This window comes from Leopardus geoffroyi, chromosome A1 (assembly GCF_018350155.1).
Source record: "Leopardus geoffroyi isolate Oge1 chromosome A1, O.geoffroyi_Oge1_pat1.0, whole genome shotgun sequence".
Taxonomy (NCBI): domain Eukaryota; kingdom Metazoa; phylum Chordata; class Mammalia; order Carnivora; family Felidae; genus Leopardus; species Leopardus geoffroyi.
Window position 1 is genome coordinate 141400355 of NC_059326.1, and position 18453 is coordinate 141418807.

Consider the following 18453-nt stretch of genomic DNA (forward strand, 5'->3'; position numbering starts at 1 on the left):
GTCTAGGTTCTAGATTTGAAGGCATTCTTCCAGTTAGAGGAGAGGCAGGAGAAATAGGGCCAAGGAAGAGCACAAGAGGACTGGGGGTGAGCCACGAACAAGAGGGTAGCAAGAGAAGGGAGATGGCCAGCAGTATTATATGCTGCAGAGATCAGTGAGCTTAAGCACCAAGAACAGATTAGTGGATTTCGCTCATCCATTCGAGGGGCATGAGGAGGGGTGGTGAGTGACTGTGATAGAAAGGAGAGAAGTAGGATGGTAACTTAAGGGAATAAACTGGAAGGGCAAGTGAAGGACTTTTCAATCCTATGGGTCACAATGGGAAACCTGATTATGAGGGAAGTGGATAAACTAGGAAGGACTGAAGACTTTAGAGACAAGATGAATAATTCATAGAGGAAAGAGGATAAATCATAGGGCATGCAAAGGATAGGGGCCAAAAATGTAAAACAAGATTAACTGAAATATTTTCAGATGTAAATAGAACATTTTAGATGGACAGGATAATGGATGAGAGAATTTGAACTAGATTAGCTCAGTTTTCATTGTAAAGTTTGAGATGGGACCATCATCTCTCCAGAACATGGAGAAGTAGAGGTTGCAAAGTACAGAAGAAGGCTGTAATGATGGCTGAGCAGCAGGTAAGCTTTCTTGATATTCGCTAGATGAAGTTATCCCATTTGTAACATGAGGATTTTATCCCTCCTTCCTGCCTCACAGGCAATGGTAGGATGAGCTGATGGGATCAGAGCTCTTACTGATTTATTTATTTTTAGGTTTATAATTATTTTTTAAAATTTTTATATTTTATTTAAATCCCAGTTAGTTAACGTATAGTGATGATGATTTCAGGAGTAAAATTTAGTGATTCATCACTTAACTATAACAGGGCTTTTAGGGTAGTTTCTCCCTTTGGAATTTTTACCTACATGTAAGCATTACCTGTTCAAAACAAACAAACAAACAAACAAAAAACAATGGAGAAGATGGCTGAGTAGCAGGAACCTTACCTTATCCCATGGATACAGCTAGATAAAATCCACGTCAGTATAAATAACTCAGAAAATAACATGAAGACTGGCAAAACAAACTTCACAGCTAAATGTAGAGAAGAGGCCACAGAGCGGAGACTAGAAAGAATAGAAACATGTTTGGGAGCTAACAGACCCATGGGAGGGAGGGATGGCAGACTTGGAGAGAGGAGAGAAATAGAGCCTCATGCCAGGCACCCCAGGCACAGGGCATCCCCATAACATTTGGCTTTGAAAGCGAGAGGGGGGAAATTTCATGAACTCTTACAATTAGCAGGCTTAACATCTGAACTTTAAAAATCAGTTGGCTCTGAGAGAGCTGGAAGGATGAGAGGAAGCGGAATCTTTGCCCTTATAGAAATAGCACAACAGACAGCCCCTCAGAAATACAGCATAGAGGGGCACCTGGGTGGCGCAGTCGGTTAGGCGTCCGACTTCAGCCAGGTCACGATCTCGCAGTCCGTGGGTTCGAGCCCCGCATCAGGCTCTGGGCTGATGGCTCAGAGCCTGGAGCCTATTTCCGATTCTGCATCTCCCTCTCTCTCTGCCCCTCCCCCGTTCATGCTGTGTCTCTCTCTGTCCCAAAAATGAATAAACGTTGAAAAATAAAATTAAAAAAAAAAAAAAAAAAGAAATACAGCATAGAAATGACATCTTGAATAATGCCTGGAGTATACTGGAGGGAGGATTGTTTAGTAACCTCAGAGAGTGTGCTGGAGGGGCAGGGATTGACCATTGGAAGACTTCTCCAGAAACAAAAGAGCTGGAAAGCCACCATTTTCCTCTCCCACCCCCACAGCCTAGATACATGGATACCTGCTGGAACCACCTCAGTGCTCACACTCAATACCTAACTGGTTAATAGTGCATCCCACGCTTGAGTTTTCTTGCAAACTCACCCTCTCCAGCCAGGCTCCACCTCTAGGTCTCTTCACACAGCAGACCCACACAAACCCTGCTAACACAGTGTGACCCACCCTCATGCTTTCCTCTGGACCTGCTCCCTCCCAATAGACCCTTGGCCAGAGCACATCCAAAGCAGTGCCACAAGTATGGCATGTGCAAGCAGCCCCAGTAGGACCAGCACCCTCCAAAGTGACTCCTGCCCTGGGTAGAGGTGAAGATAACCACACCCACCAGCCAGGCACATTGCTAGGGGCAGAGATGTGGTCTGACTGCAGGCTTTGCCTGCCAACAAAAGCTTCACAAGGGACAACACAGGGAAAGTGCCCTGAAATTCACTGATACTGCTTCTCTGGAAAATGCATGGACTGACCCAAACCCGAGGTGGTCCCAGACTGGCCTACTAACAACACAGGGACCAAACAAACCCTGACCACAACAGGAAAAGAGAGCCATTGCAGTCGACTGGGCCAAAGGAAAAAGCAGTTCAATCATAACAGCAGGGTGCACACAACAAATAGGAGACATTCCTCAAGTGCCAAGTTCTGGTGAACAGAGGACAGTGCACTGCAGGGCACTACAGTACCTCTTCTTCACAAGACTACTCCTTTCAAGAGCAGGAGTTGTAGGTGACTTCCATAACACACAGAAACAGAGAGTTAGACGAGATGAGAGACAGGGAAATATGTCCCAAATGAAAGAACAGGAAAAAATCACAGCACCAGATTTAAGCAAAACAGAGAAAAAAAATACTACTGATAGGGAATTTACAGTAATGATCATAAAGATATTCACTGGACTTGAGACAAGAGTGGAAGATCTCAGTGAAACTCTTAACAAAAAGAAACCATAAAACTGCAGATGAGGAACTCAGTAACTGGAATTCAAAATACACAAGGTGGAATAAATAGTAGACTAGAGGAAGCAGAAGAACCAGAGATATGGAGAACAGAGTAATGGAAAGCAATCAAGCTGAATAGGAGAGAAAAATAATAATTAAAAATGAAAATAAGACTTGGGGAATTATCAAGAACAATAACATTCACATTATAGGGATCCCAGAAAGAGAAGAGAGAGAAGGAAGCAGAAAATGATTCTGAAACAAAAATAGCTGAAGACTTCCTGAAGTAGGGTCAGGGGACAGAAATCCAGGTTCAAGAGGCACAGAGAGCACCTAACAAAATCAACCCGAGGAGGTTGACACCGAGATGGATAGTAAATTGTAAATATATATGCATCCAACATGGGAACACCCAAGTACCATAACGCAGTTAATAACAAACCTGAAGGAACTAAACGATAATAATACAATACTAGGGGACTGTAACATGCCACTGACATCAGTGGACAGATCATCCAAACAAAATCTACAAGGAAACAATGGCTGTGGATGATACACTGGACCAGATTAATCTAGAGATGTATTCAGAACATTCCATCCAAAACTAGCAGAATACACATTCTTTTCAAGTGTAGATGGATCATCTTCAGAATAGATCATAAATTAAGCCACGAAACAAATCTCAACAGATTCAAGAAGATCAGAGTCATACTATGCATCTTTTCCAACCACAACACCATGAAACTGGAAATCAACCACATGAAAAAAGCTGGAAAGAACACAAATACAGAAGGTTAAATAACATGCTACTAAACAATGAATAGGTCCATTAAGAAATTGAAGAGTAAGTAAAAAAATGCATGGAGGCAAATGAAAGTGAAAACACAATAGTCCAAAATCTTTAGGGTACACCAAAAGCAGTTTTAAGAAGGAAGTTATGGGGCGCCTGGGTGGCTCAGTTGGTTAAGCATCCGACTTTGGCCTAGGTCATGATCTCACGGTCCGTGGGTTCAAGCCCCTTGTCGGGCTCTGTGCTGAAAGCTCAGAGCCTGGAGCCTGTTTCAGATTCCGTGTCTCCCTCTTTCTCTGACCCTCCCCTGTTCATGCTCTTTCTCTCTGTCTCAAAAATAAATATGTTAAAAAAAATTGAAAAAAAATTAAAAAAAAAAAGGAAGTTATAGCAATACAGGCCTACCTCAACAAACAAACAAAAATCTCAAACAGCCTAACCTTACACCTGAAGAGCTAGAAAAAAGAACAAATCAAACCCAAAACCAGTAGAAGGAAGGAAATAATAGAGCAGAAATAAATGAAAACAAAACAAAATCAATGATACTGGGAGATGGCTCTTTGAATAGATCAACAAAACTGGCAAACCTCTAGCCAGACTCATAAAATTAAAAAAAAAGAAAGACTCAGAATCAGAAATGAAAGAGGAGAAATAACAACCAACACCAGAGAAATACAATAGAAATAGACTCAAAATTATATGCCGCCAAACTGGACAGCCTAGAAGAAATGAATTTCTAGAAACACAGAACCTTCCAAAACCAAATCAGAAGGACATAGAAAATTTGAACAGGCCAGTTACCAGCAAGGAAATTGAATCAGTAATCAAAAACTCCCACCAAACGTCCAAGACCAGACAGCTTCACAGGCAAATTCTACCAAACATTTAAAGAAGAATTAATACCTTTTCTTCTCAAACTATTCCAAAAAAATCAAAGAGGAAGGAAAGCTTCCAGATTCATTCTATGAGGTCAGCATTACCCCGATATCAAAATCATATATATACAACACAAAGAAGTAAAAGGCATCCAAATTGGCCAGGAGGAGGTCAAACTTTCACTCTTCGCAGATGACATGATACTCCACCAAAAAACTGCTAGAATTGATTCATGAATTCAGCAAAGTTGCAGGATATAAAATCATTGCACAGAAGTTGGTTGCATTCCTATACACTTACAATATAAGTGACAGATAAATCAAGGAATCGATCCCATTTACAGTCGCACAAAAAAAACATAAAATACCTACGAATAAATCTAACCAAAGAGGTGAAAAATGTATACACTGAAAACTATAGAAAGCTTATGAAAGAAATTGAAGAAGATACAAAAAAATGGAAAAAGATTCCATGCTCCTGGATAGGAAGAACAAATATTGTTAAAATGTCGATACTACCCAAAGCAATCTACATGTTCAATGCAATGCCTATCAAAATAACACCAACATTCTTCACAGAGCTAGAACAAACAATCCTAAAATTGGTATGGAACCAGAAAAAAACCCAAATAGCCAAAGCAATCTTGAAAAAGAAAAAGCAGAGGGCGTCACAATCCTAGACTTCAAGCTATACTACAAAGCTGTAATCATCAAGACAGTATGATATTGGTACAAGAACAGACACTTGGATCCATGGAACAGAATAGAGAACCCCGAAATGGACCCACAAACGTGTGGCCAACTCACCTTTGACAAAGCAGGAAAGAATATCCAATGGAATAAAGATGGTCTCTTCAGCAAGTGGTGCTCGGAAAACTGGACAGCGACATGCAAAAGAATGAACCTGGACCACTTTCTTTCACCAAACACAAAAATAAACTCAAAATGGATGAAAGACCCCAATGTAAGACAGGAAGCCATCAAAATCCTCGAGGAGAAAACAGGCAAAAACGTCTCTGATCTTGGCCACAGCAACTTCTTATTCAACACGTCTCTGGAGGCAACAGAAACAAAAGCAAAAATGAACTATTGGGACCTCATCAAAATAAAAAGCTTCAGCACAGTGAAGGAAACAATCAGCAAAACTAAAAGGCAACTGACAGAATGGGAGAAGATATTTGCAAACGACATATCAGATAAAGGGTTAGTATCCAAAATCTATAAAGAACTTATCAAACTCAACACCCAAAAAACAAATAGTCCAGTGAAGAAATGGGCAAAAGACATGAATAGACACTTCTCCAAAGAAGACATCCAGATGGCCAACCGACACATGAAAAAATGCTCAACATCACTCATCATCAGGGAAATACAACAAACTGAGGGTTACTGGAGGGGCTGTGGGAGGGGGGATGGGCTAAATGGGTAAGAGACACTAGGAATCTACTCCTGAAATCATTGTTGCACTATATGCTAACCAATTTGGATGTAAATTTTAAACAATATTTTAAAAAATCATATACAGGCACTACAAAAAAAGGGAACTACAGGCCTATGTGTCTAATGAACTTAAATGCAAAAATCCACAACAAATTGTTAATAAACTAAATCTAACAATACATTAATAAACCATTGACCACAATCATGTGAGACTTATTACTGGGATACAAGGGAGGTTCAGAATTTGCAAGTCAGTCAATGTGATACATCAAGAAGAGAAAGGATAAAAATTATATCATTTTGATAGATGTAGAAAACGCATTTGACAAAGCATAAACTCCATTTATGCTAACCCTCAACAAAGTTTAGAGGGAACATAACATAATAAAGCCCATATAAAAACCCCACAGGTAACATCATACTCAATGCAAAAAAATTAAGAGTTTTTCCTCTAAAATCAGGAATGAGACAAGGATGTCCACTCTCATCACTTTGATTCAACACAGTACTAGAAGTACTAGCCAGAGCAATAAAACAAGAAAAAGGAATAAAAGGTATCCAAATTGGTAAGGAAGAATAAAACTTACTATTTGCAGATGGCATGATACTATATATTAAAAATCCCAAAGACTCCACCCCAAAACTACTAGAACTGATAAATGAATTCTTTAAAATCACAAGATACAAAATCAATGTACATAAATCTTTTGCATTTCTCTACACTACTAATGTAATAGCAGAAAGAGAAATTAGGAAAACAATTCCATTTACAATTGCACCAAAAATACAAAGTACCTAGAATGAACTTAACCAAGGAGGTGAAAGATTTGTACTCGGAAACTAAAACACTGATGAAAGAAATTAAAGATGACACAAATGAATGGAAAGATATTCCATGCTCATGGATAGGAGAACAAATACTGTTAAAATGTCTATACTACCCAAAGTAATATACAGATTTAATACAATCCCTGTCACAATACCAGCCACATTTTTCACAGAACTAAATTATCCTAAAGTTTGTATGGAACTACAAAAGACCCCGAATGGCCAAAGCAGTCTTGAAAAAGAAAAAAGTAGAAATATCACAATTCCAGATTTCAGGATATTATACAAAGCTGTAGTAATCAAGATAGTATAGTAATGGCACAAAATAGATACGTAGATCAGTGGTAGAGAATAGAGCCCAGGAATAAACCCACAATTATATGGCCCATTAATCTTTGACAAAGGAGGGAAGAATATGCAATGGGGAAACATAATCTCTTCAACGAATAGTGTTGAGGGAACTGGAAAGCTGCCTGCAAAAGAATGAAACTGGACCACTTTCTTACACCATTCACACAAATAAATTCAAAATGGATTAAACACCTAAATGTGAGACATGAAACCATAAAAATCCTGGAAGAGAGCAGAGGCAGTAATTTCTCTGACATTGGCTATAGCAACATTTTTCTAGATATGTCTCCTGAGACAAGGGAAACAAAAATAAACTATTGGGACTACACCAACATATAAAGCTTTCACAAAGTAAAAAATACTCAAGAAAACTAAAAAACAAGTGAATGGGAAAATATATTTGCAAATGCACATAGCCAATAAAGGGTTGTATCCAAAATATATAAAGAATTTACACAACTCAACAACAAAAACAATCAGATTGAAAATAGGCAGAAGACATGAAGACATTTTTCCAAAGAACACATACAGATGGCCAAAATACACATGAAAAGATACTCAACAGTCCTCATCATCAGGGAAAAGTAGAACAAAACCACAATGAGATATCACTTCCCACCTGTCAGAATGGGTAAAATCAAAAATACAAGAAATAACAAGCGTTGGTGAGGATGTGGAGAAAAAAGAAGCCTTGTGCACTGTCAGTGGGAATGCAGATTGATAGAGCCATTGTGGAAGACAGTGTGGAGGTTCCTCAAAGAATTACCATAAGATCCAGTAATTCCACTACTGGGTATTTACCCATAGGGGAAAAAAAACCCACTAATTTGAAAAGAGTAGCCAAATTATGGAAGCAGCCCAAGTGTTTATGATATATGAATGGATAAAGAAGATGTGATCTATAAATATATATCCTTAACCAGTCCCATGGCCAGAAGCTGGGAACTGAAAGTTAGGAACGGTCAAAGTTGGGCTTTGGTGATTTATACTAAAGGGAGTAGGGTATATTAGGCTGTTGAGATGGGGCCTCAGGATCCCAATTAACCTTCTCTGAAATTTCCCTTATGGAACTAATACTCCTAAAGCCTTTCTTCCATCATAGTTCCAGACCAAACCACGCTTTCTAGACTTGGTCTAGTAGTGGCTGACCTCTCAACCTTTTAGGATTAAAAGATGCGTGAATCCTTTGCTTTGTGGAGGGCCCTGGGGATGTAGTCCGGTGAGAATCAGGTCCCCAGTCTGTGAAGGGCTCCTTTGCTATATTTAGCCAAGCTGAGCCACCAGAACCAGATACAACTTTATTTACTTCTCCCCAGCACCAAGCCTCCAGAATCGTCGCTATCCATCCATGGCAAGGATCCATTCCATGACCATCGAAGCTCCCATCACAAAGGTGAGTGACAGCTGCTGCCTCCACTCTGCAATCAGGGCTGCCCAGCACTGGGCTCGTTTCTACACACAGACGTGATAAATGACTTGTCACTGATAACACAGAGTTTACAGTCTGGTAGAGGAAGCAGATATTAAATAAACATGTAATTAATTTGTAGTTCTAAATTACACTGACTGTTAGTAAGGAAAATAATACTGTTCTAAGAGAAAATCAGATTACGGCTTATTTACCTTAGGTGAGGTGATCAGACAGAGTCTCTCTCTAGAGGAAATGATGCTTGAAGTAAGAACTGAAGCATGCAAGGCTGTTAGAAGACGAGGTGGGAGAAGAGAATTCTAGGCAGTAGGCACAGCAAGAGATGAAGCATAGAGGTGAGAGAAGGAGGATTGGAGTATTTGAAGACTTGAAAGAAAGTTCGGGTGGCTAGAGCTTGGAGGGCAGAGGGGAGAAGATGGTGACATGGAGCTGTAAGGAGGGGTTTGTATTTTAGTTTCTGTGCAGTGGAAGTCGGGGAATGACATGATCCAGTATGTTTATTAAAAGGAACACCCAGCTGCCATGCAGAGAATGGACTAGAGATGGCAAGAATGAAAGAGAAGAGGCCAGTTAGGGGGCTTTTCTAGAATTCCAGGCAAGAAATGGTGGTAACTGTACTACAGTCAAAGCAGTGGAGTTAGAAATGAATAGATCAAGAAATATTCAGGGATAGAATCAATTTGGACGATGAATAACATTATCAGGGTGATAGAGAAAGCTGTTTGTCAGCTGGGGCCACCCAGGTTCTGAGTTTGAGCACAGGCGGATAGAAGTTGTTTTGTTTTGTTGTTGTTTGGTTTTTGTTTGTTTGTTTTTCACTCTAGTGTAAAAACCAGAGAAGGAGCTCTTGTCTTTTTTGGTCCACTTTTTTCCTTGCTTTGGGGAGAAGGGAGCAATATCATGAATTTAGTTTGGGACATGTGAGCAAGATATTCCAATAGATGGGTCACATGGGTAATTGAATTATACAAACTTGAAGGTCAAAAATGAGTTCCGGCAGGGATATAAATTTGAGAGCCCTTGGCATTGTAGGTCATATGTGTCCAAACTCATGGGAATAGCTGGGTTCTGGAAGGACTGTGGAGTGAAAGGCCCCATACCCATCTCTGAGGCGCTCCAACCTGCAGGAGACAGCTAGAGAAGGATCAGCAAAGGAGCTGAAGAAAATGTGGTCTCTGAGGTGGGAGAACAACCCGGAGAGGTTGGGAGGAAAGGCATGTTGCAGTAAGAATGGAGTGGTTCCGTGAAAACCCTGCTCATTTTGAAAAAATGTGTCACTCTCTGATTTCTTTTGGGTTGCAAGCATGTGTTTGACTTTTGGGAATTAGAATTCTTATATTCTCAAATTTATTCTTTCTCTCTTTATTTCCTTAGGTTATAAATATAATCAATGCAGCCCAAGAAAACAGCCCCGTGACAGTAGCAGAAGCCTTGGATAGAGTTTTGGAAATTTTACGGACCACGGAACTGTATTCCCCTCAGCTCGGTACCAAAGATGAAGATCCTCACACCAGTGATCTCGTTGGAGGCCTGATGACCGTGAGTGATGAGGAAAAACCGGAAATGCAGGGAGACAACATTAAATGCCCTTTAGAGCACATATAATATGTAACATTTAAACTTGCTTATAGTTGCAGAAACATCCGCTGTGGGGGCTAACATCAGTGTAATCAGAAGCATCCGTGTCAAAATTTCTGGATTATATGTGTGGTATAATTCAAATATTTCTTGAATTTACCTTTCCATGAAGCTAACTGATTATAGCAATGGGAGACAGTCCTTCAGAATCCTCATTACAATAAGGAGTAAAGAAGCCGTTGATTGAAGGCTAAATATGCACCACGGGACCCTTGTTTACCTCCCTCCCTTGACCTGATACAGTATTGGATTGAGGGTTATGGGTAGGTTTCCTTGGACTACAGGCTTTTTATGTAATGAAAGGGTTTGTACTTAGATTATAGCACTAGTTCCCAAAATCTCAGCTCTAGAATCCTCTCTTTAAATAAGAAGTTATATAGAAGTTCCCTTTATAATCCAGTAAAAGCAGAGCAGAGCTGTTCTGGCTCCATAGGGGAGGGAGAAGGAAGCACCCCCTCCCAGCACACCAATACCACCACCATTTGTCACCACCAAGAGTAGCTGATTTCTAAGGACTCGTGTGTTCTAGTGTTTGGCTGTAATCTATTTGGCTGTAATCACCATCTATCAGCAAGTGGAGAAAAAGAAGAAGATTCAAATTACTCATTTGTAGTTCTTATCAGAGGGTGAAGCTCGAAGAATTTTTGGGGTGAAACAGACTCCAGGAGCATCTGAGAGTTTGACTTTGAAGGTTTGTGTCTAGCCCTGTCACCAAATGCTGAGCATTGACTGGCTTTCTAGTCCATTCTCCCTGTTCTTGCAAAAGGTCTTTGATGAGCCTGTAATTTGAGTGACTTCCTGTTCCTTTCCTTTCCCTGGGCTGGCCTTGGTCATCCCATCCCAGTGCAGCACAGGCTTCAGCTCTGGAGAACGCTGGCAAGGGTCAGTCAGGAGGGCAGCCACAGCACCACATCAGGAGGACTTCAGTTTCTGGAACCAAGTCATCTGCCTCTTTCCCCTGTGGCCATACCATCTTGTGGTTCCTCTCGGGGTCCTGCTGTGAGGGACTAGTGTAGGATTCCACTTACTTTTATTTAGTTTTAGAGAAGAGGAAAAAGAAAGGCAAAGAAGAAGCAGGGGAGTGCCCTGTGATACCTACCTTAGAGGCAGGATGGTTGCAGCCATTGTCACCTACCTATTTATAGAGTTTTAAAAGTTCAGCTCTTGGCCTAAAGGTCCCAAGGTGTGACTTCAGGGGAGCCCTTCATTAATACTTTAAACCTTAGCACACACTTTCTAGGGAGACAAATAAGCAATTATAAATGATTTTTAAGCCAAAATCTAAATAATTAGGCACTCAAGGGTAGAAAGTGGAGGGAAGGGGAACTGACACGCAAGAACATCACCAGCCTAGTAAATGGCAGATCGTTAGGACTCTTTCCACTCCCTTAGGTTGCCCTTCCAAAGATCTCAAATCCAGAAAGTTTTCTTTTAAAGGCTAACTGCAGTGTTCACGTTGCAAAGCAGAAAACACAGTTGGAAAAATAATTTAGATACTAATCAAAAATTAGCCCAACCTTTTTAAAGCTTTACATTAAATCATCCCCAAAATGTGGCCCATGGCTTTGGGTCCCCAGTATGTAAATCTGAGAACACAAGAATAACATAGTACCTAGAAGGGTAAGTGGGGTCTCTTCAAAATAACCTGTATCCAAAAGCAAGATCCCTTCCGTGAGTTCACTAATGTGGCTTCAGGAAGCCAGAAGACAAGGATGAAAGGCAACGAAGGCAGCTCAGAGGTCAGGTGTGAAACCTGAATGAAGTCCTATCCATTTTACTCTCAATTCTCCATCTCCTGGGGCTAATAGCTATGGAAGGGGGAGTGTCCTCTGTCTTCTGGATACTGTTCATTTTGAGCCTCATTTTTGGCTAATGGAAGAAATGAGAGAATAATGATAACCGCATACAAAGTATGCTTCTAATAGTAGCTTTCTTTATTCCAGGATGGCTTGAGAAGGTTGTCAGGAAACGAGTATGTGTTCACTAAGAGTAAGTTGTCATCTGTCCACTTGTTACTGATAACCTGTCTCCAGCCTGTGCCTTCTCCAGTGTTGTGATTTTTGTTTGGGGAGGGCCTTGGTGTGGCTTGCCGTTGGTCTCATTGGAGTTAACCATCTCTGTAGTCTGCACTTGAAACCAGGTCTCCTAATTAAAATTACTTCTGTGAGCACTGTCAGAATAAGAATTGCAACTCTGTGTACATTCAAACAGACAGCTAAATGGGATTACTTTTTTATTTTTATTTTTTGTTGGGGGAAGTTTCAAGAGAAGAATCCTAAAGTGAAAATCTTAACCCTTGGAAGTTCAAGACTTCTTTCTAGTAGCAACCATGAAGATGCTAACAAATGTTTGGGGGCACTTAAGATTCCACAATTAACCAGCCTCCTCAACCCCATCTGTTTGCTCAGATGTGCACCAGAGTCACAGTCACCTTGCGATGCCAATAACCATCAATGATGTCCCCCCTTGTATCGCTCAATTACTTGATAATGAGGAAAGTTGGGAGTTCAACATCTTTGAATTGGAAGCTGTTACACATAAAAGGTATGTGGCTTCTCTGGCTGCAGGTGGGGAAAGATCGATGGCCACGCTCAAGACTTTCACATCTGGAAACTTTGAGGGAGACGTGAGTTCTTGCCCCAAGAAACTTCACAGGTTCTACTTTTCATGCCTTGCTGGGATGTCGCACAAGCAGAGACTATAGCCCCTGAGTGAGCTCCTTTATGGAGACAGAGTGGGTAAGATGTGGGATTAGCCTGATGATGACCCAGGATGAGGACATACTGAGTGTCCTTTTCACATTTATCCGGGTCGTTCCTTTGTGCTAGTGAGCCGAGAGTTCCAAGTACTATTGGCCCCAAACTTGTTGAAGCTAGACCTTACAAAATAAATTTGAAAGCACAACGGACTTGGCTTTTGTTCCATCCTATAGGCAGGGAGAAGATGAAGTAAGTCAGAAAGTCCTCTTCTATAGTAGGAGACAGCTCTTTCTTTCAGGGATGCTGGTCTATAGCATGTGAATGATTCTCACCTGTAAATCTAAGTGATATGATTATAAATGGTAGGACTCTACTGACACCACTGTCCCTAGGCTCAGTAACTTTGTGAGGCGACACAGAGGAAATACAGAGGTTATATGGAAGTAGAGATGGAGAGGGACTATCAGGGATATTTTTTGGTTGCTAGAGTCACTGAAGGCCATCTGAGTTTAAGATAATCGAGAAATCATTTGGATTGACCACCATGAGGCACCTAGTTGTAAAGAAGTGACTGATGAGGAGATGCTCTATCTCCTAATTTGGGGAGGGGATGTTTTTTAAGCTCTTGTTCATGTGGAGTAAACGTCACAAGAAAAATGCCTCTATTCCCCAGTGTCATCAAAGAAAGCAGTTTCTAGACCAGTGAACACAATGAATCAGGGTCTGTTTTCCTGTTTTTCAGGCCATTGGTTTACCTGGGCTTAAAGGTATTTTCCCGGTTTGGAGTCTGTGAATTTTTACACTGTTCTGAAACTACTCTTCGGGCCTGGCTCCAAGTGATTGAGGCCAACTACCACTCTTCCAATGCTTATCATAACTCCACCCATGCCGCCGATGTCCTGCACGCCACTGCCTTCTTCCTCGGAAAGGAAAGAGTAAAGGTAGCATTTCGGTATCATGATCTAGTTACCTGCTTAGATTGGAGGTCCAAGAGCTCAATCCTCATAAACATATAAGGCAGCTAACCATTTATGTATATACAAATTGCAACCAATCTGATAGTTCCTTGAGTTATCAAATTAACTTGTCATGTTGGTGTTGTAAAGACATGGCCTTTGCTTCCAGCTCTCCTCTCTTGCAAAGGCCTAAAACAATAATTGATGCCACTGTAGACTCCCTTACATGCCTGGCTGATTCATGAACCTATTCTCCAAGTATTCACTGTGAGCCCGTTGTGATACTGAATTAGAGGACAGGACTTAGTTATTACAGCAAATGGTTACTAGGTCTAGAGGTTACGTTTTAGGATCACAATTTGGCCATTGGTGCATGGTAACCCAGACAGTAAGGAGCCATTCAGCATTCTACTAATATACATACATATATACGTGTGTGTTTTGTGTAGGTGTGAATGTGGATATCCTACATTAATGACTTGCATAATCATTCTGAAGGAGTTCCACGTCCCTTAATCTCACTTAGAAGCCTCTGTACTGCTATGAATAGGTGCTGATTTATAGGACAGCCCTACGTACACCCCATGTACAGCTGGCAAGAGATCTCCATCTCTCCTCCTTCCCAACCACCATCACTTGCAGTGAAGCTTGTAATTCCTTTGCTACAGTTAAAACGGAAGCTTAGAATGTAGATGCCCCTGCGAGAAGTACTATATAGACACCGCAATTCCTATCAACCCGCAGCGGCCTGACGTTAGATCATTTCCTTAGTCTTAAGACCCTGGCTACTTAGAAGAGTGATAGCAGGACAGGTAGCAGGAGCTAGAAATGGGACCAAAATGGGGAAAGAGGAGGTTTCCTTCTTAATTTTGCCAAAAGCTAATGTTGGTATTCACTTTCATCAGCAGCAAAGTAAAGAATGTGGTCCAAGAATGATGCTTTTGAAGACTTTTATCACCTCCTTTTCAAAAAGGTGACCTCAGGCTTTGTCGGGATAGCACGTTCCTTTGAAGAGCTAAGACACTTTGAGATTCCTACTCCAGGCTCATGTTCCTCCATTTTACATGGCATGAAACCTTAGACAGCTGAGGCTGTGCGCTGCAAAGTTGAGGGCAGGACGTAAAGATGACCCTCACTTACGCAGAACGACTCTATAAAAATACACATTAAATGCTTGATAAATCAGGGAACTCTTGGTCACTTTATCACCTCCCAAACTCTCCCTCCCCCAGGAATTTTTCTTTAGATTGTGAGTTCTGATAGCATATTCAAAATCTGAATGAATTTCTCAAGTAGCAATAGAAACAAGACTAAGACTATAATTACTTCAAATTCAAAAGACATTTTCTGACAGTCTTGCCAGAGAATCAGGAAATTTAGAACTGCCAGGAACCTTGGAGAAGTAGGTGGAGGGGGCTCCTTATCTCAAAGGTTGACTCAGCAGCCCCAGACCACTGGTTAGTCCACCGTGAGGCATTCTGAGCAGGATTTAATCCTGGGGACTCTTGTGCCAGACCTGCTGCCATTGATGAGGAGAGTCAGGGAAATGTGTTTTTACCGAATACCCATCCATCACCCTCACTTCTTTATGCTTAGACTAAAAATCTTGATATCACTGTGACATAGCTCCACATCTCCACCCCAGCCAGCTGGATAACATGCCCAGAGCTGACCTTCCCCTTGAATTTGTCACAGATACTCTCTTCCCCCTACTCTTCCCGATTCCCAGGAACCACTGCAACTAGAGCGCTCAGGGTAGCCAGCACTCTGTTGTTATTCTCTGGGTGTAGGTGACCATCATTGGAAGGAACTGTTTGAAAGGCTCATCTAAAATGGGGGCCAGTCTGGCCAATTTGCCTCAGGGTGATCCCAATCTACTCCCATTGGTTAAAGAAGGCAAAAACGGTGCGACTCTCTGCATCTCCAAAGGTCTGAAATTTCTCCTGTGGGTTTGGTGAGGAAGTTTTCTTCCGCAGACCGTCCCTCCCTCCCACAGGAAGGGCTTGCTTCTCCCATCTGCTGGGGGGGGGTGGGGGGCAGCCTTCTTCTCCTGCCTCCCACCACAACTACCCCCAGGTTTAAATCAGTGTAGGCTGGAAGAAAAGACATGTCTCACCTAATGCCACTTGTGTGTCTACTGCAGTTACTTGAGTCTCTTTTATTGAAAAAACTAAAAACAACTTGGCCCCAGGCTCCAGTCAAGGTTGAACATACTCCAGGACCACTAGCTGCAGGCCCAAAGTGTGGGTTCCATGGGTCCTCCCTGCACAGGTAGAGTCAGAGGAGAGCCCCATCAGGGCAGCTTTGGGTCCTGACTGCACCTCCCTGACCAGAAGCAAAATGGGGCCAGCTTTTCTGCTTGCTCTGGGCATTATACAATCATCAGTGTCTGAAAAGAGCTGAAAGGAACAGCATCAGGTGCTGTCCCTGGTCAGGAAAGCTATACGTGTGGACTGGGGCCAAGCCAGGAATTGCCCCCCATCCCACCCCAACTCCTGCTCCAGGTGGTCAGGGTTGGAAAGGGAAATGGCTGTCTTCTGGTAGGGACAGTTTTCAAGAAACCTTTCAGGGCTAGCTTCAGACTCATTGCTCCCTTACCCATTAGGGTCTGAAAAGCAGTTGGCATTTTTACCTCCCACAGCCTGGGAGAACAACTCTGTAATGCCAGAAAATTATGCCTGCCCCTCTAGCCTCTTCTCGGGTACCACTTTTCCCCTACTCACTACCCTACAGCCACAGTGATGCTCTTTAAGTTGCCTGAATAAACCACTTCTTTGTTTGACCTCAGGAACACCATGTAGGCTTTCTGCCTGGCATTCTCTCTCTCGTCATTTTTTACCCGGCTAATTTCTGCTTCTCCTTCAGGCTTTTATGCTGATAAAATGAAAAAATTCAGTTTTCGGTTGCACTGGCCACGTTTCAGGTGTCTGGTAGCTCCGTGTCACCAGGGTTTATATATGGACAGCACAGACATTGCCATCGTCACAGAGAGTTGAGCCAACAGCACTGCCCTAAACCAGATCAGGCCTTGGGGTTACTCTGTCAAAGCATCTGTACTTTCCTTCTTAGCACATTTCACAGTCAGTTACGTGTGTGTGTGTGTGTGTGTGTGTGTGTGTGTGTGTGTGTGTGATCACTTCTCGGCCTTTTGGCTAAGACCAAGTGTATTTGTGTGAGTGTGTGTATGTGTGTATGTGTGTATGATTTGTGCCTTCCCCAGGAAATTATCAATTCCATTAGTGCAGAGAGCATGCCAGTGTAGTTCATCATTGTAGTGCCAGCATTCTGAGTCACAGCTGGAACCCAGTAAGTGTATCATAAATGATTACTGAATGAATTCCTGAAGTACAGGATCTCTTATATAATAGTAGCCCATTTAATAACTTCTTCCTAAGGCTGTGATCTGAGAAAACATCCGTGTGCCCTTCTGCTCTGGTTTGTGTTCTTTCATTACATACCAAGAGCTGTAGAAACAGGGTCTCCCTTTGTGCTTCTGCCACCTGCTCACCTAGAGCTGAATTTTGTTCTTAATTGCAAGAGCCCCTTTAGCCTCAGTTTTCATGGGAAAGTTCTTGTTCTTGTCCTTGATGCTCTTGTACTGCTTGGCTTTACCCCTTTTCACCTTTGTGTGAAGAGTTTGGTTGTATTTGTGCCATTACTGCCACTCTCTCAATCTCTGCGTAAGTAAGCAAACAAAATAAGTAATACTTGTGATCATAGGCCACTTTCTGCTCTTCACATGTGGAAAAGAGTCAGCAATAAATACCACAGGGCAAACACTTGAAAAGTCCTGTTTGGCTTCTTCCTGCAAAGGACTTGAAGTGAACAGATCCTGGGAAAAGAATTTCGGTGTCCGTGATAATACATCTGTCACATACGACAACTCAGATTTCTGTTTCCTTCCACATAATCGACAGCAACACCAGGTGATGTGATATATCCTCGGCAGCCTCTCAACTTCCAGGAAGTCAGAGAAGGCTCATCAGACTAAGAGAACATTCTGATAATCCCAACTCCCCTGGCCCATCCCCCGAGAGATGTGTAGGATCCTGACATTCAGTGGATAACGTTCAACCTTGCCTCCTCGTGACCCCAGGGAAGCCTCGATCAGCTGGATGAGGTGGCAGCGCTGATTGCCGCCACAGTCCACGATGTGGATCACCCGGGAAGGACCAACTCGTTCCTGTGCAACGCAGGCAGTGAACTCGCTGTGCTCTATAATGACACCGCTGTCCTGGAGAGTCACCACACCGCCCTAGCCTTCCAGCTCACGGTCAAGGACAGCAAATGCAACATTTTCAAGAACATTGACAGGTTTGTGCTTGGGCTCCTCTGCTCGGGTTTGTGAAACAGTAGTGGGACATTCAGTCTTACGTAACTTCTCCAAGTAGTTAGCTTCTCTTAGGGCAGGGAAAGGGGGAAGTAACAATAGCTGGACCATTGTACCAGACGGTATAGTAATCACCTTGCCCTTATAAGCTTACTTGTACTTTCCAGACTGCTTTCATCTTTCTGAATTTCATTTGCTCTTCATTGAGTTCACAAACGTGTTTTACACACTGCGCAAAAACGCTTAAAACCCTCGTTGTCTAATAAGTACAGCAGATATTTTTACCCTCCCAGGGGACATCCTGCCTTTTGTGTAACTCCCGGAAAATGCATCTTTCCTTGG

The 18453-nt window shown here is 42.1% G+C and overlaps 1 protein-coding gene across 6 annotated transcripts in view; it reads left to right on the top strand.

The window, feature by feature from the left end:
- The window catches only part of PDE8B (phosphodiesterase 8B), a 267621-nt gene that overhangs the window by 240038 nt on the left and 9130 nt on the right, over positions 1-18453 (top strand). For all 6 annotated transcript variants that reach the window (XM_045496298.1, XM_045496303.1, XM_045496283.1 and 3 more), the window contains exons 13-18: positions 8376-8452; positions 9863-10027; positions 12070-12115; positions 12535-12670; positions 13568-13766; positions 17878-18095. In XM_045496298.1, the coding sequence (XP_045352254.1) occupies positions 8376-8452; positions 9863-10027; positions 12070-12115; positions 12535-12670; positions 13568-13766; positions 17878-18095 (841 nt within the window). The remainder of the gene's footprint in view (positions 1-8375; positions 8453-9862; positions 10028-12069; positions 12116-12534; positions 12671-13567; positions 13767-17877; positions 18096-18453) is intronic.